The sequence below is a fragment of the Carcharodon carcharias genome, chromosome 2 (genome assembly GCF_017639515.1).
Source record: "Carcharodon carcharias isolate sCarCar2 chromosome 2, sCarCar2.pri, whole genome shotgun sequence".
Lineage (NCBI taxonomy): Eukaryota > Metazoa > Chordata > Chondrichthyes > Lamniformes > Lamnidae > Carcharodon > Carcharodon carcharias.
The window spans coordinates 34,493,558-34,517,548 of NC_054468.1; the positions used below are offsets into that span (position 1 = coordinate 34,493,558).

At 42.4% G+C, this 23,991-nt stretch overlaps 1 protein-coding gene across 8 annotated transcripts in view; it reads left to right on the forward strand.

Moving 5' to 3' along the window:
- tnk2b (tyrosine kinase, non-receptor, 2b) overlaps positions 1-23,991 on the forward strand; it is a 259,122-nt gene that overhangs the window by 201,975 nt on the left and 33,156 nt on the right. For 4 of the 8 annotated variants that reach the window (XM_041216325.1, XM_041216316.1, XM_041216342.1 and 1 more), the window contains 3 exons: positions 10,881-11,075; positions 14,788-14,879; positions 16,639-16,758. In XM_041216325.1, the coding sequence (XP_041072259.1) occupies positions 10,881-11,075; positions 14,788-14,879; positions 16,639-16,758 (407 nt within the window). The remainder of the gene's footprint in view (positions 1-10,880; positions 11,076-14,787; positions 14,880-16,638; positions 16,759-23,991) is intronic. The other 4 variants (XM_041216333.1, XM_041216361.1, XM_041216352.1 and 1 more) reach the window with 2 other exon arrangements.

Genomic DNA, 23,991 nt, shown 5'->3' on the forward strand with positions numbered 1-23,991 from the left:
TAAGATTTCTTTATTCTTGTATCCAATCCCTTTCTAATAAAGGCCAATATGCCATTTGCCTTCCTAATTGCTTGCTGCATCTACATGGTAACTTGCTGCGTTCCTTATACAAGCACATTCAAGTCGATTTGAGCATCAACACTTAAAGTTTCACACCTTTAAAAAAAAATTCTGCTTTTCCATACTTCCACACTTCCTGACAGTACTGCCATCTTGTTGCTCACTCAATTAATCTGTCTATATCCCCTTGCAACCTCTCCGTCTTCCCCATAGCTGACTTTCCCACCAGCTTGCTCTCATCAGCAAACTTTGATACATTACTCTGTCTCTTCATCTAGGTTATTAATATAGATTGTAAATAATGAAGCCCCAGCACTGATCCTTGTGGTATTCCTCTACTCACTGCCTGCCCAATTGAAAAAACCCCTTTTATGCCCACTTTCTGCTTTCTATCAATTAATCAATCCTTGGGAGATCTGTCAATTGGGAGACCTGTCTTACAAATTAGTCTCACAACAGTCTGATATGGTCATACTCAAAGAATCATACCTTACAGACAATGTCCCAGACACCACCATTACCATCCCTGGGTATGTCCCATCCCACTGGCAGGACAGACCCAGCAGAGGTAGTGGCACAGCGGTATACAGTCAGGAGGGAGTTGTCCTGGGAGCCCTCAACATTGACTCAGGATCCTATGAAGTCTCATGGCATCAGGTCAAACAAGGGCAAGGAAACCTCCTGATTACCACCTACCACTCCCCCCTTCAGCTGATGAATCAGTACTCCACCATGTTGAACTCCACTTGGAGGAAGCACTGAGGGTGGCAAGGATGCTGAATGCACTCTGAATGGGGGACTTCAATCTCCATCACCAAGAGCGGCTCGTTAGCACCACTACTGACTGAACTGGCTGAGTCCTAAAGGACATGGCTGATAGACTGGTCTGCGGCAGGTGGTGTAGGAACCAACAAGAGGGAAAAACATACTTGACCTCATGCTCACTAACCTGCCTGCTGCATCTGTCAATGACAGTATTGGTAGGAATGACCACTGCACAGTCCTTGTGGAGACGAAGCCCCACATTGAGGATACCCTCCATCGTGTTGTGTAGCACTACCACCGTGCTAAATTGGATAGATTTTGAACAGATCTAGCAACTCAAGACTGGGCACTCATGAGGCGCTGTGGACCATCAGCAGCAGCAGCAGAATTGTACTCGACCACAATCTGTAACCTCATGGCCCGGCATATCCCCCACTCTACCATTACCACCAAGCCAGGGGATCAACCCTGGTTCAATGAAGAGTGCAGGAGGGCATGCCAAGAACAGCATCAGGCATATCTAAAAATGAGGTGGCAACCTGGTGAAGCTACAGCACAGGACTACTTGCATGCCAAATAACATAAGCAGCAAGTGATGAACGGAGCTAAACGATTCCACAACTAACAGATTAGATATAAGATCTGCAGTCCTGCCTCATCCAGTCATGAAAGGTGGTGGAGAATTAAGCAACTCACTGGAAGAGGAGGCTCCACAAATATCCCCAGCCTCAATGATAGAGGAGCCCAGCACATCAGTGCAAAAGATAAGACTGAAGCATTCGCAATGATCTTCAGCCAGAAGTTCTGAGTGGATGATCCGTCATTGCCCCCTCCAGAGGTCCCCAGCGTCACAGATGCCAGTCTTCAGCCAATTGGATTCACTCCACGTGATATCAAGAAATGGCTGAAGGCACTGGATATTGCAAAGGCTACGGGCCCTGACAATATTCCGACAACAGTACTGAAGACTTGTGCTCCAAAGCTTGCCATGTCCCTAGCCAAGCTGTTCCAGTACAGCTACAACACTGGCATCTACCAGTGGAAAATTGCCCAGGTATGCCCTGTACACACACAGCAGGACAAATTGAACCTAGCCAATTATTGCCCCATCAGTCTACTTTCAATCGTCGGTAAAGTAATGGAAAGGGTCATCAACAGTGCTATCAAGCAACACTTGTTTAGCAATAACCTGCTCACTGCTCAGTTTGGGTTCCGCCAGGGCCGCTCAGCTCCTGAGCTCATTACAGCCTTGCTTCAAACATGGACCAAAGAGTTGAACTCCTGAGGTAAGGTGAGGTGAGAGTGACTACCTGAGTATGGCATCAAGGAGCCCTAGCAAACCTGGAGTCAATGAGAATCAGGAGGAAAACTCTCTGCTAGTTGGAGTCACACCTGGCTCAGAGGAAGATGGTTGCAGTTGTTGGAGGTCATTCATCTCAGTTCCAGGACATCACTACAGGAGTTCCTCGGGCTAGTGTACTAGGCCCAAACATCTTCAGCTGCTTCATAATGATCTTCCTTCCATCATAAGGTCAGAAGTGGGGATGTTCGCTGATTGCAGTGTTCAGCACCACTGAGAAGAGAGAATCTAACTATCACTCTTTGACATTCAATGGCATTATCATTGCTGAATCCCCCATTATCAACATTCTGGGGGTTACCATTGAGCAGAAACTGAACTGGACTAGCCTTATAAATACTGTGTTTACAAGAGCAGGTCAGAGGCCAGGAATCCTGTGGTGAGTAACTCAACTCTTGGCTCCCCAAAGTCTGTCCAGCATCTACAAGACACAAGTCAGGAGTCTGATGGAATGCTCTCCACTTGCCTGGATGAGTGCAGCTCCAAGAACACTCAAGAAGCTTAACACCATCCAGGACAAAGCAGCCTGCTTGCTTGATACCCCTTCCACAAACCTTCACTCCCTCCACCACCAATGAACAGTGGCAGCAGTGTGTACCATCTACAAGATGCATTGCAGAAACTCACCAAGGCACCTTAGGCAGCACCTTCCAAACTCACAGCCACTATTATCTAGAAGGAGAAGGGCTGCAGCTACATGGGAACACCACCACCTGGAAGTTCTTGTGTATGGCCAACAACACTGCAGCCACTGTGTGTTGGTGGTGGAGGGAGTGAATATTTAAGGTGGTGGATGGGGTGCCAAACATTGGGCTGCTTTGTCCCGAATGGTGTCAAGCTTCTTGAATGTTGTTGGAGCTGCACTCATCCAGGCAAGTGTAGAGTATCCCATCACACTCTTGACTTGTGCCCTTTAGATACTGGATAGGCTTTGGGGTGTCGGGAGGTTGAGTTACTTACTGCAGAATCCCAGCCTCTGACCTGCTGTTGTAGCCACAGTATTTATGTTGGAGAAGTTAGGATGTTTTCCCTCGAGAAAAGAAGGTTATGAGGAGATTTCGTAGAGGTGCTCAAAATCATGTGGCGTCTGGGCAGAGTGAATAGGGAGATAAAAATGCAAAATGCTTGATGAGTCTGGCAGGTCAGGCGGTGCCTGTGGAGGGAGAGATAGGGTTGACATTTTGAGTCCGTGTGACTCTTAAGTTGTGCAGACTTGAGGCGTTGGCTCTGTTTCTCTCTCTGCGGATGCTGTCGGACCTGCTGAGCTTTTCCAGCGTTTTCCATTTTTATTTCAGATTTCCAGCATCTGCATGCAGCGTTTTACTTTTAATTGCCAATCTGAATGTTGCCCACGCCTCCCCACATGTGGACGTGCACTGCTGCAGTATCTGAGGAGTTGTGAATGGTGCTGAACATTGTACAATCATCAGCAAACATCCCACTTCTGACCTTAGGATAGAGGGAATATCATTGATGAAGCAGCTGAAGATGGCTGGGCCTAGGACACTACCCTGAGGAACTCCTGTAGCTGACTGAAATCCAACAACAACAACCAGCTTCCTTTCTGCTAGGTATGACTCCAGCCAGTGGAGAATTTCGCCCCCCCCGTTCCCATTGACTCCACTTTTGCCCAGGCTCCTTTATGCCACGCTCAGTCAAATGCTGCCTTGATGTCATGGGCAGTCATTCTTACCTCACCTCTGGAGTTCAGCTCTTTTGTCCATGTTTGGACTAAGGCTGGAATGAGGACAGGAGCTGAGTGGGCCTAGCAGAACTCAAATTGACCATCAGTGAACAGGTTACTGCTGAGTAAGTGCTGCTTTATAGCACTGTCAATCATACCTTTCTTCACTTTGTTGATGATTGAGTGCAGACTGATAGGGTAGCAACTGGCTGAGTTGGATTTGCTCTGCTTTTTGTAGACAGGTCATACCTGGGCAATTTTCCACATAGCCAGCTGATGTACTGGAACAGCTTGGCTAGGGGCCTGGCTAGCTCTGGAGAACAAGTCTTCATGCTTATCGCTGGAATGTTGTCAGGGTTCATAGTCTTTGCAGTATCCAGTGCCTGCATTCATTTTTTGAGATCACGTGGAGTGAACCAAATTGGCTGAAGACTGGCATCTTTGAAGCTGGGGTCTCAGGAGGAGGCTAAGATGGATCATCCACTCAGCACTTCTGGCTGAAGATGATTGCAAATGCTTCAAACCTTGTCTTTTGCATTGAAGAGCTGGGCTCCCCCATCATTAAGGATGGGAACATTTTGTGGAGCTTCCTTCTCCAGTTAGTTGTCTAATTGTTCAATGCCATTCACAACTGGATGTGGCAGGACTGCAGAGCTTGGATCTGATCCGTTGGTTGTGGGATCACAGTCCTGCCTGTTCCAAGCTGCTTCTGCTGTTTGGCATGCAAGTAGGTCCCGTGTTGTAGCTTCACCAGGTTGACACCTAATTTTTAAAGTACATATGAATAAGGAGCAGGAGTTGCCCATTTGGCCCCTCGAACTTGTTCCACTATTCAATAATGATCCTATTGTGGCCTCAATTCCACTTTCCTTACTACCCCCTATACTCTTTGATGTCCTTGTCAATCAACAATCTATCTAACTCAGCCTTAAAAATATTCAATGATCCTGCCTCCAGCACTTTGAGGCAGAGAGTTCCATGGACTCTCAAATTACTGAGAGAAAAAAATTACTCCTCACCTCTGTATTAAACGGGCGACACTTTTATTTTTAAATTGTGTCCCCCAGTTCTAGTCTATCCCACAAAGATAAACATACTTTCAGTATCCACCCTGTCAAGACCCATCAGGATCTAACACGTTTCAGTAAGATCATCCCTCAATCTTCTAAACTCCAATGGATATAGGCCCAACCTGTCCAACCTTTCCACACGGTACTCTAGATGTGGTCTCACTAATACCCCATGAAACTGTAGCAATACATCCCTACTTTTATATTCCAGTCCCCTTGCAATAAACAACTACATTCCATTTGTCTTCCTAACCACTACTCCACATGGACTGCAGCAGTTCAAGAATGCAGCTTACCGTCACCTTCTCAGGGGCAGCTAGGGATGGGCAATATTTGCTGGCCCAGCCAGTGAAGCCCACAACCACTGAATGAATAAAAAAAAAACTACATTTTTGTGATTCATGTACCAGGACACCCAGATCCTTCTGTACCTCAGAGTTTTGCAATCCCCCACCCCAGCTTAAATAGTGTGCTTTTTTCATTTCCCCATATTATACTCCGTCTGCCAAATTTTTGCCCACTCACTTAACCCATCTATATCCCTTTGAAGACTCCTTGTGTCCTCTTCACAATTTACTTTCTTGTTATCGTTGTGTATTCAATCCTGTCATCCAAGTCATTAATATAGATTGTAAATAGTTGAAGCTCCAGCTCTGATACCTGTGGCATTCAACTCAATACATCTTGCCAGCCTGAATATGGCCCATATATGCTCACTCTCTGTTTCCTATAAGTGAACCAATCCCCTATTCATGCTAATAAGTTAACCCGTACACCAAGAGCTCTTATTTTGTAATGTAACCTTTGATGTTGCACCTTGTCAAGTGCCTTCTGGATATCTAAGTGCAACCCATCTACAGGTTCCCCTTTATCCATGTGCTGGTTACTTCCTCAAAGAACTTTAATAAATTAGTCAAACACAATTTCCCTTTCACAAAACCACACTGACTCTGATTGCATTGAGATCTTCTGAGTGTTTTGCTATAACTTCCTTCATAACAGATTCCAGAATTTTCCCTTTAGCAAATATTAAGCTAACTGGCCTGTAGTTTCCTGCTTTTTGTCTCCCTCCTATCTTGAATAGAGGAATATATTTCAATCTGGTGGAATCCTTCCATAATCTAGGGAATTTTTGAAATTTTGAACCAATGTATGTGATATCCCAGCAGTTACTTCTTTTAAGACCCTAGCATTAAGTACATTAGAACCTGGGGACTTGTCAGCTTTTAGTTTTATTAATTTTCTCAGTACTCTTTTTCCCTGGCGATTGCAATTGTTTTAAGTTCCACCCCTCTTGCACCTCTTGATGCACACTTATTTCTGGAATGTTTATTATATCCTCTACATTGAGACAGATCAAAATATCTGTTCGATTCATTCACCATTTTCTTATTTTCGTTATTAATTCCCCAGAGTCACTGTAGAGGACCAACATTCACTTTACGTACTGTTTTCCTTCTTAAATACTTGTAGAAACACTTACTATCTGTTGTTATACTTCTAGCTAGCTTTCCCTTCTACACTATTTTCTCCCTTTTTTTTATTCATTCTTTGCTGTTTATTATATTCTGTCCAATCTTCTAACCTGCCACTAACCTTCGCAAAATTGTACGCTTTTTCTTTCAATTTGATACCATCTTTAACTTCCTTAGTTAGCCATGGGTGCTGCGTCCTTCCCCTAGAATCTTTCTTTCTCACTGAATGTCTGAAATGTAACTTTGCTAAGTGTCACAAAATCTCTCCTTAAATGTCTGGCACTGCATCCCTTAACCTAATTTCCCAGTTCACTTTAGCCAGTTCTGCCTTTGTATCCTCAATTGGCCTTATTTAAGTTAAAAAAAAAAACTAGTGTTAGTCCCACTCTTGTTTCCCTTGAACTAACTGTGAAAATCAATCATGTTATGGTCACTGCTACCTAAGGGTGTCTTTACTATGAGGTCACCCTGTCTCGTTGCACATTATCAGATCTAAAATAGCTTGCCCTCTGGTTGGCTCTAGCACATGCTGCTTTAAGAAACCATATCGAAAACACTCTATGAACTCACCTCCCTGCCTACTGGTTTGCCCAATCCATATGTAGATTAAAATCATCCATGATTATTGGCACACGTTTCTCACAAGTCCCTATTATTTCTTCTTGTAAACTTCGTCCTACAGTGTTGTTATTGTTATGGGGCCTATAAACTACTCCCACAACTGACTTCCTACCTTCACTGTTTCCTATCTCTACCGAAACTGATTCTACATCATGATCTTTAAAACTAAGGTCATCCCTCTCTATCATACTAATATCATCTTTAATTAACAATGCTACACATCCACCTTTTCCTAGCTTCCAGTCCTTCCAAAATTTCATGTATCCTTGAATATTCAGATCCCAGCCTTTGTCATCTTGTAGCCAGGTCTCTGTAATGGCTATCAGATCATACATACATATTTATTTCTATTTGAGCTGTCAATTCATCTGTTTTGTCACAAATGCTACGTGCATTCAGGTACAGAGCCCTTAACTCCATGTTTTACCATTTTTGCAATCTCTGGCCTCATCTGCTAGTGCACTCAAGTTTGTACATCTGTCCCTTCCTGCCATGCTCTGATTACTTCTCTTATTGCTACTTTGCTCTCTTGCCTTGTCTCCTCTCTTTAATTGATCACATCTTCTCACACTTGATCCTTTGACATCACTATTTAGTTTGAAGCCCTCCCTCCCACCGTAGTTTTGCAACTTTCCAGAACACCTGTCCCAGCATGTTTCAGGTGAGGACTGCCCCAGTTTCCCCACTAATAGCGCCAGTGCCGCATGAATCAAAACCCTTTTCTCTCACACCAATCTTTAAGCCACACTTTCAACTCCCTAAATTTATGCTATGCTTGATGCTGCTCCTGAAACCACCTCCTATACTCTTAATCCGGCTTGGTGGTCATGGTAGATTGGGGGAATATACTGGGCCATGAGGTTGCAGATTGTGGCTGAATACAGTTCTGCTGCTGCTGATGGCCCACAGCACCTTATGGATGCCCAGTTTTGAGTTGCTAGATCTGTTTGAAATCTATCCCATTTAGCACAATGGTGGCGACACACAACACAATAATAAGGGTTATCTCAGTGTGAAGACGTAACTTTGTTTTCGTAAGTACTGTCTGGTGGTTGCTTATACTAATAGTACCATGGACAGATGCAGCAGCTTGGCGAGGATGATGCCAAGTATGTTTTTTCTCTTGTTGGTTCTCTCACCACTTGCTGCAGACCCAGTCTAGCAGCTATGTCCTTCAGGATTCGGCCAGCCCAGTCAGTAATGGTGCTACCGAGCAACTCTTGGTGATGGACATTGAAGCCCCCCACCCAGAGTAAATCCTGTTCCCTTGCCATCCTCTGTGCTTCTTCTAATTGGTGTTCAACATGGATTCATCAGCTGAGGGGGAGCTGCGGGGTTTGAGGGGGGGAGGGAGGTGGCGAGCGGGGGAGTTTTTGCAGTAGGTGGCATCAGCAGGAGGTTTCCTTGCCCATGTTTAACTTGATGCCATGAGACTAAATGGGGCCTTAAGTCAATGTTGAGGACTCACAGAGCACCTTCCTCCTGACTGTACACCACTGTGCCGCCATCTGGTGAGTTTGACCTGCTAGTGAGAGAGGACACGCCCAGGTATGATGATGGTAGCATCTGGGACTTTATCTGTAAAGTATGATTTAGTGAGTATGACTATGACAGGCAGTTGTTTGACTAGTCTGTGGGACAGCTGTCCCAATTTTGGTACAAGCCCCCACATGTTAGTAAGGAAGACATTGCAGGATGGACAGGGCTGGGTTTGCCATTGTCATTTCCAGTGCCTAGGTCAATGCCTGGTGGTCCATCTGCTTCCATTCCTTTTTGTAGGCTTTGTAGCGGTTTGATACAGCTGAGTGACTTGCTAGGCCATTTCAGAGGGCACTTAAGAGCCAACCACATTGCTGTGGATCTGGAGTGACATGTAGGCCAGACCAGGTAAGATTAGCAGATTTCCTTCCCTAAAGAACATTAGTGAATCAGTGGGTTTTTACAACGATCAACGATAGTTTCATGGTCACTGTTACTGATAATAGCTTTCAATTCCAGAATTTATTAATTGCATTTTAAATTCCACCACCTGCCATGAAGGGATTTTAACCTGTGTCCCCAGAACATTAGCCTGAGCCTCTGGGTTACTAGTCCAGTGATATTATCATAACATCATCGCCGACATGCTGTTTAGAGCTGCACTCCCTTTGAAGGAAGTTACAACATGAAACAAAATCACCACCTGTTCTGGAAGTCATAAAGCCAGAAGAGACGTTGAATCTGACAGGCAAGAATCTTGCTCAAATGAAGCAAACTACACAATGAGATGAAACACTTTATGTGCTACAGGAAGTTGTGATGAAAGGATGGCCTGCAACTATCAAGGACACACTTCTTACTATAAGAGAGTATTTGGCATATAGAGGTGAAGTGATTGCCCAAGATGGTATCTTGTACAAAGGGGCTAGGGTCATTATCCCCAAAGAGATGACAAAAGGAATACTAAAAAGCACCTATGCCAAAAAAGAATCAAGTCTAGTCTGAGGAAGGCGAAGGAAGTTTGGCCCTAGTGGTCAAATATGTGCAATGAGATTAAGGACCACATCAGCAAGTGCTGTGCTTGAAGAGACTGAGGGGATATTTAGTAGAAACTTATAAAATGATTAAAGACCTATGCAGGGTTAATAGGAAGGACCTATTTCTGAGAATGGAGAAGTCAATAACCAGGGAACATGGATTTAAAGTAATTTGTGGAAGGAGACACAGTTGCGTAGTGGTATTGGCATTGAATTAGTAATGCAGAGGCCCAAACTAATGCTCAGGGGTCACATGTTCAAATCCCATCATGGCATGGTGGAATTTAAAATCCAATTAATAAAATATGGAATCGAAAGCTAGTCTCAATAATGGTGACCATTAAGCTATTATTAATTGTTGTAAAAAACCCATCTGGTTCACTGATGTTCTTTAGGGAAGGAAATCTGCCACCCTTACATGGCCTGGCCTGCATGTGACCCCAGATCCAGAGTAATGTGCTTGACTCTTAACTGCCTTTTGAAATGACCTAACAAGCCACTCAGTTCAAGGGCAATTAGGGATGGGCAACAAATGCTGGTGAGGCCCACATCTCATGAAAGAATAAAAGGTTAGAGGAGAGTTGAGTAATGTTTTTTCACCCAGAACATAGTGTCTAGAAATCACTGACTGTAAGGGTGGCAGAGGTAGAAACTATCATTGCATTTAAAAAAATGGCATGTGCACTTGAAATTCTGTAATCTGCAGGGCTATGGGCCAAGAGCTGAAAGGTAGGTTAAGGCTGTATAGCTCTTACAGCCGGCACGACACCCTGGGCCAAATAGCCTCCTTCTGTGCTGTAGAGGTTTCAATGTTCTAATGAAAATCCTGTCAATTTCAGCACCCAACTACCAAATAACTAACTGCATATTGAGGGATAAGAGAATTTTAATGGACATTTCTGTCCTTATTACAACATTTTGTAAGCCACACTTCTTTTTTACAAAAGACAACCTATTGGAGTGTGAGGTGTGCACTGTAACACGAATATTTCTACATTTATCAATATCTCAAAACCCATCACCTCAATTAATATGAATTTTGGAGGGTGTGTTTTCTCATAGTAAAACAAATATTTTAGCTCAGTACCAATGTTCACCAATTCTGGTATACATAAACAAAAATATACTTTTCCCACTCTTGAAATGTGGGGAGTGTATTTGCTATTGCTAACAAAGAGAACGCATGAAGATATATGCTAATTAGGTTGAACTTTTATAAAGATAAGGCTACTAACAAAATAGGCTGCTCACTTTCTGCCTAAATAGCCGTCATATCTGAGTCATAGAATTTTAGAATTTTAATCAGCATTTTTACCTCCCTTTTTGCAGGGCTGAAAATTATTGGTGGAGAGGTCAAAACAAGCGCACACTGAAGGTGGGACAGTTCCCACGAAACACAGTGACATCCGTCGCAGGCCTTTCAGCCCATGACATCAGCCATCCTCTCAAGAACAGCTTTATTCACACGGGTCATGGAGACACCAAACTTGAGCACTGCTGGGGCTTTCCTGACAAAATAGATGAGTATGTAGGAATTTGCATATATGCTGGAATATACCTTACCCCACTGAACTGCAGACCAGTTTAAGTATAGATATGCTTAAAAGCCAGTTTTTCTTCCACATTAATTTCTATGGAGAAGGGCTGGTTCTACAGACATATGAAACATACTCCATATTTGGAGAGTAATTGTTTGTTTTACACAATCCATACTTGAGCAATAATTTGTTAACCTCCCTCATTGCCTTTACAACAACAACTTGCATTTATAACACTACGCACTACCTGTTCCTTGTTTCTGCCTCGCACTATAGTCACTACCTTAGAGAAAAAAAGTAGAGTTATGGTGTTGACAGCGCCTGGTATTTTGCCCATGAGGTTTCATGTATGAACTTGGGCACTGAGTTTCAGCAAACAATTTGACCAGGGGCATTTAATAACCAAGTGACATACTGTCTTCACAAATACGTACATGTGTGCTTCCAGTTTTATTAATGATCAGAAACTGTGTTGTTGAATTCCCTGTCTTCCCCTATGGGGAAGTTACTCATAGTGACCCCCACCATTGCAGACAAATAATAAATTTATCAAGATATTTCCTTGTTGTCAATCATTACACCTACCATTATTAACTTCAAAATGAAATTGTAAAACACTGAAATCTTTCCATAACTATCTTATTAATTATGTCAGAAAATCAAAATATATGTTAGAATCCTGAGTTCCTGTGTGTGTGGGGGTTGGGAGAAGTGCAGTGATCTCAGATAAATTGAGTGCAACACAATCATACACAGTGTGAGGTTGGATTGCATATTGGACAATGATTGACTTCATATTCAGAAATTGGATTTTTATATTGTGGATGATTGAAGATTCTTAGTCAGCTTCAGTATAAATTTGTGCTTTTTGAACTGATTTTCTAGAGTTTCTCTCGTAAAATATGTGTCTTGTGTTTTTAGAGTTAATATTTTACATCCATGTCCCAGTGGTAAGCTGATTGTTTAGACAATAACAACAGCAATTTATATAGGGCCTTTAATGAAATAAAATTTCCCAAGGTGCTTTGCAGGAGCATTAGAAAACAAAGTATGACACTGAGCCACATAAGGAGATGTCAGGTCAGATGACCAAAAGCTTAGTCAAAGAGGTAGGTTTTAAAGAGAGTCTTCAAGGAGGAAAGCAGAGAGGCAGAGAGATGTAGAGAGGGAATTCCAGTGCTTGGGGCCTAGGCAACTAAAGGTACAGCCTTCAGTGGTGGAGCAATAAAAATCGAGGACCCCAGAATTAGATGAGCTCTGATATCCTGGAGGGTTGTGGGGCTGGAGGAGATTACAGGGATGGGTAGCTGGTGAGGGGCGAGACCATGGAGAGATTTGAAAACGGGCAAAAGTTTTAAAATTGAGACATTGCTTGACTGGGAGCAGTTTGGGTCAGCGAGTGGGGGTGATAGGGGAATGGGACTTGGTGGGAGTTAAGACAAGGACAGCAGAATTATTGATGACCTTAGGTTTATGGGGAGTAGACTTTGGGCTACCAGCCAGGAGCACATTGGAATAATCACATCTAGAACTAATAAAGGCATAAATGAGTCTTTCAGTAGCAGATGAGCTCATACAGGTGTGAAGTCGATGGAAATAGGAGGTCTTAGCAATGGTGCGAATATCTGCTCAGAAGCTCAGCTCAGGGTTAAATATGACATCAAGGTTGTAAAGAGATTGGTTTAATCTCTAATTGTTGTCAGGAAGAGGGATGAAATCATTAGCTAGAGAATAGGAGTTTGAAGTGGGGGGTTGAAAAACAATAGTTTTCCCAATGTATAATTAGATGAATGTTCTACTTATCTAGTACTGGATGCTGGAAAAGCAGTCTAATAATGTAGCAACAGCGGAGGAATCGAGAAAGGTGGTGGTGAAGTAGAGCTGGGTGTCGCAGCTTACATGTGAAAACTAATGCTGTGTTTTCAGATGATGTCGCTAAAGGGCTGCATATGGATGAGAAATACGAAGGGACCAAGAATAGATCGTTGGGTGAGCAACAAAGGTAACAGCGAGGGTATAGGAAGAGAAGCCATTGCAAGTAATACTCTCGATACAGTTAGATCGATAATAATGGAACCAGATGATGAACCGTTCCACACAGTTGGATGATAATGGAAAGGATTTGGAGGAGGATGGTGTGATCAACCATGTCAAAAGCTGCAGACTGCTCAAGAAGAATGAGGAGGGAAAATCTATTTTTGTCACAGTCACATAGGATGTGGTTTGTGACTTTGATACGAGTTGTTTTGGTACAGTGGCAAGGATGAAAATCTGATTAGAAAGATTCAAATATGGAAGTCCAAGTAAGATGGGAACAGATTCAAGGACTTTGAAGAGGAAAGTGAGGTTGAAGATGGGCAAGTTTGCAAAGTTGATTGGGCCAAGGATTTCTTTTGAGAAGAGGTTGCTGACAGCAGATTTAAAGAAGAGAAGGACAACACTTGAAAAGAGAACTATTAGCAATATCAGCTAGCATGAGGATTAGGAGGGTAAATTGGGTGGTCAACAGTTTAATGGGAATAGCTGCTGAGGGAGCAGAATGTGGATTGGATGGACAAGATGAGCTCTGAAGGGCATGAGAGGGTTAGGAGAGAAAGCTAGTTCAGGACTAGGATAGAGAGAGATTTAGAGAAAGTTTGGCTAGGTGGGATAGCGCAAAGGAAGGACATGGCAGAAGCAACTGATTGGATGGTCTTAATATTAGTGACAAAATAGTTCATGAGTTCTTCATTCTTAATATTGCAGGTAAGGGTGGTGGAGACAGGGGAGGGGGTTTAAGAAGACAATTTGCAGTAGAGAAATGAAGCTTTGCATTCTAGGATGATCCTGGAATAGCGAGCAGCTTTAGACACCTTTCTCGACTCCTCCACTGTTGCTATATTATAAGATTGCTTATCCAGCGTTCAGCCCTGGAGAAGTAGAACATTCATCCAATTATATATTGGGAAAACTATTCTTTTCAACTATCGCTTGAAAGTCCTTTTTAGTGGATGGCAAAACCGGTTTTCTACTAAATCCTTCCAAGTCTTTGGTGTACATGACTCAACAGAAGAGCTTCCATGATGTGATTGTCTTCTCTGTTGGCCCAAGTACACAGAAACTCCATCCACACTCTCCCTTTTCTAGCCAGACATAGGAATTATTGATTGGCTTGGCTGCTGAAAGAGCCAGCTCTAACTTTTTAAGTACTGTTTTTTTAGTTTCGGTTTAAAAAAAATAGGAAAAACCCAAGCATTGTAATGCTGGATATCCTATTTCCTAGACATTTGGATCAGCCAGTTGGATGATGATGGCCCTTTTCAATCCTATACATTCCTGTGTTTCTATTTTGTGCTGCTCTCCTTTATTACCTTGTAGAGACACTTCTCCATATTGACCTTTTTTGTAACAGCAATCTTCGATCAGTTGCACTTAAACATGCCCTAGCTAGATAAATACTGTGAAAGCCTTACAGCAGTTGCTTATTAATACTGAAATTATAAGTTGCTGACTTCATCTACCTAGAGGTAACATTGGACTTCGACAAGAATAGCAACTATAAAAGGAATAAGTATATTCCTAATATCTGGAGCCATACAAATGTCCACTTCTTACGCAATTGGTGCTCTGTTACATTGTGAGTCAATACAAAGCTGTTTTGATTCCCAACGTGTTATTAACCATCCACATTTTATGGTGGCTGGTTTGTCTTCTCACAGACTGTACCTGGGCAATCCCATGGATCCTCCGGATGTCCTTGGACTTGATATGAAAGCGACCAGGCCCACCCAGCTACCAGGAAGATCAAAAAGTAAGAACTCAAAGTCAAGAAAAATCTCAATCTCGTGCTTTATGCAACTTTTGCTTTCTCTGCTTTATCTGGTTCTGTTACATTTTCATTATTTCAATCTACAATAGGATCTGTACCCTAATAAATACAAACATCTATCTACATCTAATACACTTAATGAAAATTTGCCAATGTGAGCCTTAGCTCAGTAGAGTTAAGGTTACACCTTTTATCAGTGCAATGTTGGAAACATTACATTAAAAAGTGTAATAGCTCTATCCTGCCTTTCCATTCAGAAATTTTTATTGTGCCAACTTTGTACATTAGTGAGCACACACTTTGAGAGCCTGTTGAGCGTACACTGTGAACTGATGGCTCTTGCTGTGTGCTCAAATGGTACTGAAGTTCTTAAGCTTTGATATGCTACAGGATTGGAAAGTATTTTTAAAAATCTAATGTTGAGAAACCTATGACGAAGAGCAAAATCTATAGTGTTGGAAATCTCTAAGATCAAGAAGAATAGCTGGAATTGCTCACTAATAGGCTCATATCTAAAATCAGTTCACTGTATCCCTATTAAGTTTGCAGAACTGAAATGGTGTTGATACTGAAGAAATAGATATATAAAGTTTCCAGTAGAATGCAACACTCTTTGGACTTATTTACTTAAATCAATGGAGAGGTAAGAGTACTCACAATGACAGTACTATTCCTATACTCTCCTACTACTGTAAAAAAAAAATTAACAATCGTAGAAATTAATCATTTGTTAGCCTTCAAAAATAATTTTATGCAATAATATTAGTGAACAATTTTTTATTGCTACTGTGGATGTAATTGCATTATACATTATATATGTTTTTACACAGTTAGATACAAGTTTTGAAATATAAGATTACTCGACATTTACCTGATTTCTTTTGAAAGTTAGTGTGTCTAATTTTAAATCTCCCTAAATTAGATTTTGTTGCTGTTTGAGTGAAACACTGTCATTAACCTTTAAATGTGCAGATAACTTTGAGAAAACTGACAGATTACACTTAATGTAGTTCATGAGAACCAAATTGGTGGCTGTTAGATAGATGTCACAGCGCCTGTAAATTAATGACAAAATGAACTTTTTCATAACCAGCAATACCAACACTGCTGCTTGGAAAGTTTGTATGAGTTGAACATGTAAGGTCAGGCCTCCTTTCCCACTTAAATAAGATTACTTGTTTACATAAGGTAGCACTGTGATCTGCCTATAAGATGACTAAGCTCAGAAGAGTAATGGGTGCAGAAAGTAAACTAGTAAATAGAGTTGCAAGGTGAGTGTGGGGAGAAGGTCTAAACCTGTTGCTTTATTAATCTATTTAGAATCCATTATCTGCCACGTGTGTGTGTGTTTGGGGGATTGTATTTTTAGATCAAATAGCCAAAGAGATTGGAGTCATATATTTCTGTGACTGGTGGGACACGTATTTCTGCTCCTGAAGGAGCAGTGTGCAGAAGATACCTTACCCAAAAACTGCTATCCAGTTGGGACAAGCAAGTTTAATAAAGGTAAAAATGCAGGTGCAGTTGAAATCTGAACTTGCAGCCCCTTGAAATAGGAATCTAGTATTGAAAAAGATTACACTGTGCAGGTTACTGCCAACTCTTTCTCAATAAATGTCCAGTAGATGGCTGTTTAAGGTTTAAATGATGCTATGCACATTGTCTATTGGTGCACTGTGTTGTGATTGTGCTAATGATTTTGGCCTTTTCTTCCTGTGCTGCCTCTTTTAAAAATTTGCAGAGGAGCCTCCTCCACGTCCTCCTCAACCAACCGTCTTTGGCAAGAGTAAGTTACGGCGTTTTCTCCAGTTTAAAAGGTGTTCCTGCCCACTCTGTTCCATTTTAGCCCCTCTTTTCAAAGGTATTTTGTGATGTACCGTCATACTTGAGGCATGGGTTTGCTGTGTTATGGGAGATCTGCACAGAACTGAGATTGAGACACTCTGTTGAACAGTCAATACTGTTGAACTCATTTATCATTAAATTATGCTTGAATTCAATCTGGCAATTGCATTGTGTTGTAAATGTGAGAAATTTAATGCATCACTTGTAGAGACAGATTAGTGAAGTGGTGATTTCCCTTTCATGTCTATTCTACTATATTCCATTAATATTTAAACTCAACTGCCAAAGTGTTTTAGAAATCCTTTGGCAATCACTACTGTCAAACTAGGCCCAGGAGTTCTGCGTTGTGAAACATACTATGGCTTTGTTGGGATAGCACATTTCTGTTAAATCTTTGTATATTATTAATGTTTGTTTTTCATTTCTGTTTTGCCCATGCACATCATATTCTTGCCTGTTGTCACGCTCTGTTTTACTATAGATTTTTTAATACATAATGTATAAAATTCTTGTGTTTCCTGTAACTGAGGAAAATGCTCTCCAGAACCGTAATGGAAACTTAGACCGTTTCTGGAGAGGGCAGTTTTGATTAATACAACAATTTGGTGAAGTACTGCTAGTTACAGCTCTACCACTGATAATAGAATAGTGTATAGGATAGATAGTAGATAGCCTGAAGTCATGAATTAAAGAGTATAATGCAAGAACCATGCCAGATACCACTAAAGTTACTGACAGAAGCGTGGCTTTTCCTTTATACTATATTAATTGTGCCCGCTTTGCTTCTTTCTTATGTCTGAGTCGGGTGGTGATTTCACGCCCTACTCCAAAACTTGAACACATAATTTAGGCTGACACACCATTGCAGTGAGTGCTACGTTGTCTCCTTTCTTTCAAATGAGATGTTTCAATCAACATCCTGTTTGCCTGGTCAGGTAAACACAAGAGGTCCCATGGAACAATTAGAGGAAGAGTAGAGCACTATTTGAACTAGAGTAGTGAAGCTCTCTTGATGTCCTGGACAACATAACCAGTGGCACCACCATCATTTCCTCTTTTAATGACCTTATTGTGCAGAAGTTCACTGCTCTGTTTACCTACGGAATACCAATGTCTACAACTGAAATGAAATTCATTAACTGAAATGGTGGGACCTCCTGAGGGTGTGAAAGGCATGATATAAATGCAAGTTCTCTCTTTATTATAATTATCTGAACATACAAGGAAGAGTGGGGAGAGAGAGCATCCAATCTATTAAGCCTAATCCACTGAGATGTGATGCAACCAAGTTCACTGCTCACTCATCAATCAAATCATGCAGTGCTTAGGAGAGGCAAAATAAAGCTTGAGACCAATTTAAGAAAAATTCTAGAGAAGTTCTTCTCAAACTTGCTTAAGCCATAAAATAAACCTTCATGAGACCTATTGAACAACACTGAATACACAACAAATGTATAAAGTATGTTTTTTAAAATTAATTCATGGGCTGTGGGTGACATGGGCTAGGCCAGCATTTATTACCCATCTCTATTGTCCTGGAGAAGGTGGTGGTGAGCTGTTGTCTTGAACTGCTGCACTCCCTATGGTGTAGGTGCACCCAGAGTGCTGTTATGGAGGGATTTCCAAGATTTTGACCCAGTGACATTGAAGAAATGACAAAACATTTCCAACTGAGGATGGTGAATGGCTTGGATGGGAACTTCCAAGCGGTAGTGTTCCCATGTACTTGCTGGCCTTGTCCTTCTAAATGGTAACGGTTGTGGGTTTGGAAGTTGATGTCTATGGAGCATTGGTGAGTTTCTGCATTGCAAGTTGTAAGATGGTACACAGGGCTGCCATTGTTAGTTGGTGGTGGAGGGAGTGAATGTTTGTGGAAAGGGTGCCAATCAAGTGGATTGCTTTGTCATGGATGTTGTCAAGCTTCTTGAATGTTGTCGGAGCTGCACTCACCTAGGCAAGTGAAGAGTATTCCATCACACTTCTGACTTGTGCCTTACAGTTGGTGGACAGGTTCTGGGGAGTCAGGAGGTGAGTTACTCGCTGCAAGATTCCTAGCGTCTGACCTGCTCCTGTAGCCACAGTATTTATATGGCTAGTCCAGTTCAATTACTAGTCAATGGTAGCCCCCAGGATGTTGACAGTGGGGGATTCCGTGTATGTCAAGGGTGATGGTTAAACTCTCCCTTGTTGGAGATGGTCATTGCCTGGCACTTGTGTTTCTTGCCACCCCAAATCTGGATATTGTCCAGATCTTGCTGCATTTGGACATGGACTGCTTCAGTATCTGAGGAGTCTTAAATGGTGCTGAACATTGTGCAACCATCAGCGAACATCACCAGTTCTGATCTTATGATGGAAGGAAGGTAATTGATGAAGCAGATGAAGATAGTTGGGCCTCACCATCCTGAGGAACTCCTGCAGTGATACCATGGAACTTAGATGGTTGACCTGCAACAACCACAACCACCTTCCTTTTGTGCTAGGTATGACTCCAACCAGCAGAGAGTTTCCCCCCTGATTCCCTTTGGCTCCAGTTTTGCTAGGGCTCCTTGATGCCACACTCAGTCAAATGTTGCCTTGATATCAAGGGTAGTCACTTTCGCCTCGCCTCTGGAATTCAGTTCTTTTGTCATGTTTGAACCAAAGCTGTAATGAGGTCAAGCTGAGTGACCTTGGCGGAACCCAGACTCAGCCTCAGTTACATATAATGCAAAAATTGTTGATTATGGATTGTGTAGGCCGTGAGTTAGACACTAGCCTTTCACCGTAGCAATCTAAGCTAAAATTCAGCTTGAACTGTTGAGATAAAAGTATCCTCTGTCAGCCAGCTGCAAGGGTCCTGCATAAAATAAATTTGACAATTGTTAACCCATTGGACAGAAGCTCACAACGTAAATTTTCCCCTGATTTGGCATTCTTAATCAGAAATGGCACGTGCTTCTGATGTTGTGTATCACAGTATCTACTCCTGACCTTGATGGGTTGATACTGTGTCCAAATGTAATATGCACACTCACTTTTTATAGCAGAAGTATAATGCATCCTTCAATACCAAAAATCTATTTTTCCCCATACGTTGTCAGTTCCACCATAAAGGCCTATGTTGAAGTACATAATCCTTTGATAGAATCAAGTTTCCAACAGTTGTCTACAGCACTTCTCACAAACAAGCTTTAGCAAGTCTTTGGACATTCTTGACTGGAAGAGTGAAAGGTGATTTAAGGTGCGAAATAGTGGCTGTTTGAATTGGATGGAAATCAAAAATGCCTCAAGAACTTGATTCTGCTTATTTCTACATGCAACATCTAACCAGAAGTTAAACTCAGTGTTTTCACCTCTGGTATTTGAAGGTTTCAGGCTTTCATTCCATTTCTGTGTCTATGTTGTGAACTTGTAATCCCAAATAGTTCTTGAGTGTCTCGATTATAGGAAACGTCTGTGCAGGTTTTCTGGTTTTTCAGTTCTATTAACCATCACTTTGCCATTTCCTGCTTGCTTTATAAGTGCATGCTTTTTCTTGTGTCTTTAAAAGAAAACTAACCCTCCACCTTTTCACAGTTTAAAGACCATTTAATTTGTAGTCACTCATGGTATCTCTGCTCATATCATACACCATTTACATGTCGCTGCAGTCTACAATGACGACCATTGCAGCTTCTTTATCTGGCAATCCACTGTGACAACGTGGCAGCATTTGGTATTTGCTTTATGATGCAGACCAGTGAAGACAAGATAAAGACACTGAAACATGAATTGTTTGACTACAAGAGCGAAAACAATTTTTTTCACCTATTCCCCAATTAGATTGATTTCTTCTGCTTTTAGTAGAGTTTAATATTCAATGGGGTGTTACACTGAGTTTAGAATGCTTTCAATTTTTACATTTTTCTTTAAATAAGTTAGAACAAATGAATATAAACAGTCCACTCCTTAGAAGTAAATTTTGTGTCAATCTTGTAATTTCTGGTCCAAAATATCAACAGTTTTGATTATGGGCTGGATTTTACAGGGTGCTGTTTTCCCCGCGCCGCTGGCTGAAAAGTCAGTCAGGAGCCTGCCCACGACAAAGTCGGTTGACCAGCCATTTCACACTTGGTTTGGGCATAACTTCCACCCCAATCTGGGGAGGAAGTCCATTTTAGAGAGTTGCCAACCAATCCAATTGGCCAGCAACTCTGTAGCCCCAGCAGTGCCAGGTTCAAGCATTGTCCACTGCGAGAACCATAGGGCTGTCCCCGAAGAGGAGGAGCTGATGGAGGGTGAACTTCAGGTAAGTTCTGGGTATCACTGGGGCTAGGCTGGCATGCCCCATTGAGAAGGAGGGGGTGGGTGCTGGGTTTGAGAGAGTGAGTTGGGTTGGGTGGATAGGAAGGTGTTTGTGGGTGTATGGGGTTTGGTGGGAGGGATCTTTAGGGAGTGCCTCCGAAAGGCATAGGGGTCTCCCAAAGGAGGCCCCCTAAAGGAGGCCTCCTAACTCCTTAATTGGCCACAAAGGCCTCAATTGGCCTAGAGGAGGGCAGGCTGACCGACGCCTCCACTGCTCCCCTTAATATGGGAAACAGGTCAGGGGCAAGTGGGTAGGTGGCGAGAATTTTACAAGTCCACCCACCTTCAAACATGCAGCCGGGATGGGGGATGGTGGTAAACTACATTATGCTAGTCATTTAATCTGTTCTGCAGAAAACAATTTCCAGCGCTGCATTAACTAAACTGATATTAGTCTTCAGTTTAGTAACTGGCAACTAATGTCTACTAGCTGAAAAGTTGAAGTTAAATGAGCTGAGGTTTCACATGATTCATAACACATCACAGTAAAATATGCTAAGTACAAATTTAGACCATAAGACATAGGAGCAGAAATTAGGCCAATCGGCCCATCGAGTCTGCTCCGCCATTCAATTATGGCTGATAAGTTTCTCAATCCCATTCTCCCACCTTCTCCCCGTAACCTTTGATCCGCTTACCAATCAAGAACCTATCTATCTCGGTCTTAAATACACTCAATGACCTGGCCTCCACAGCCTTCTGTGGCAATGAATTCCATAGATTCACCACTCTCTGGCTAAAGAAGTTTCTCCTCATCTCTGTTCTAAAAGGTCTTCCCTTTATACTGAAGCTGTGCCCTCGGGTCCTAGTCTCTCCTACTAATGGAAACATCTTCCCCACGTCCACTCTATCCAGGCCTTTCAGTATTCTGTAAGTTTCAATCAGATGCCCCCTCATCCTTCTAAACTCCATCGAGTATAGACCCAGAGTCCTCAAACGTTCCTCATACGTTAAGCCTTTCATTCCTGGGATCATTCTCGTGAACCTCCTCTGGACCCTCTCCAGGGCCAGCCCATCCTTCCTGAGATATGGGGCCCAAAATTGCTCACAATATTCTAAATGTGGTTTGACCAGAGCCTTATAAAGCCTTAGCAGCACATCCCTGCTTTTATATTCTAGTCCTGTCGAAATAAATGCCAACATTGCATTTGCCTTCCTATCGACTCAACCTGTAAGTTAACCTTAAGAGAATCCTGGACTAGGACTCCCAAGGCCCTTTGCACTCCAGATTTCTGAATTCTCTCCCCATTTAGAAAATAGTCCATGCCTCTATTCTTCCTACCAATGTATATGACCTCACACTTCCCCGCATTGTATTCCTTCTGCCACTTCTTTGCCCATTCTCCTAACCTGTCCAAATCCTTCTGCAGCCTCCCCGCCTCCTCAATACTACCTGTCCCTCGACCTATCTTTGTATCATCTGCAAACTTAGCCAGGATGCCCTCAGTTCCTTCATCTAGATCATTAATGTATAAAGTGAAAAGTTGTGGCCCAACACTGACCCTGGCGGAACTCCACTAGTCACCTGCCGCCATCCTGAGAAGGACCCCCTTATCCCCACTCTCTGCCTCATGCCAGACAGCCAATCTTCTATCCATGCTAATACCTTGCTTCTAACACCATGGGCTCTTATCTTACTGAGCAGCCTCCTGTGCAGCACCTTGTCAAAGGCCTTCTGGAAGTCCAAGTAGATAACATCCATTGGCTCTCATTTGTCTAACCTACTCATCACCTTCTCAAAGAATTCTAACAGATTTGTCAGGCATGACCTCCCCTTGATGAAAACATGCTGACTTTGCCCGATTTTACCATGCAATTCCATGTATTCTGAAATTTCATCCTTAATGATGGACTCTAAAATCCTACCAACAACCGACGTCAGGCTAATCGGCCTGTAATTTCCCATCTTTTGCCTCACTCTCTTCTTAAACAGGAGGGTTACGTTAGCGATTTTGCAGTCCTCTGGGACCCTCCCTGACTCCAGTGATTCCTGAAAGATCACCACTACCGCCTCCAATATCTCTTCAGCTATCTTCTTCAGAACACTGGGGTGTAATCCATCTGGTCCAGGTGACTTATCCACCTTCAGACCTTTCAGTTTTCCTAGCACCTTCTCCTTGGTAATGGCCACCATACTCACCTCTGCCCCCCAACTCTCTTGAACTTTGAGGATGTCACTCGTGTCTTCAACTGTGAAGACTGACGCAAAGTACCTATTCAGTTCCTCCGCCATTTCTTTGTTCCCCACTACCACTTCTCCAGTGGCCCAATGTCCACTTTTGCCTCTCTCTTACCCTTTATATATCTAAAAAAAACTCTTGCAATCATCTTTTATATTACTGGCTAGTTTACCTCATATTTAATCTTCTCCCTCCTTATTTCTTTTTTAGTTGCCCTCTGTTGGTCTTTGTAAGCTTCCCAATCCCCTAGTTTCCCACTGCTCTTCGCCGCATTGTATGCTTTCTCTTTAGCTTTTATGCTGTCCCTGACTTCCCTTGTCAGCCATGGTTGCCTCGTCCTCCCTTTAGTATGCTTCTTCTTCCTAAAGATGAATTTTTGCTGTGTCTCCCAAATTACTCCCAGAAACTCCTGCCATTGCTGTCCCACTGTCTTTCCTGCTAGGCTCATCTCCCAGTCAATTCTGGGCAGCTCCTCCCTCATGCCTCAGTAGTTGCTTTTATTCAACTGTAATACTGTTACATCTGATTTCAGCTTTTTCCCCTCAAATTGCAGGGTAAATTCCATCGTATTATGGTCACTTCCTCCTAAGGGTTCCTTCATCTTAAGCTCCCTTATCAAATCTGCCTCATTACACATTACTAAATCTAGAATTGCTTGTTCCACCACAAGCTGCTCCAAAAAGCCATCTCGTAGACATTCCACAAATTCCTTTTCTTGGGATCCACAACCAACCTGATTTTCC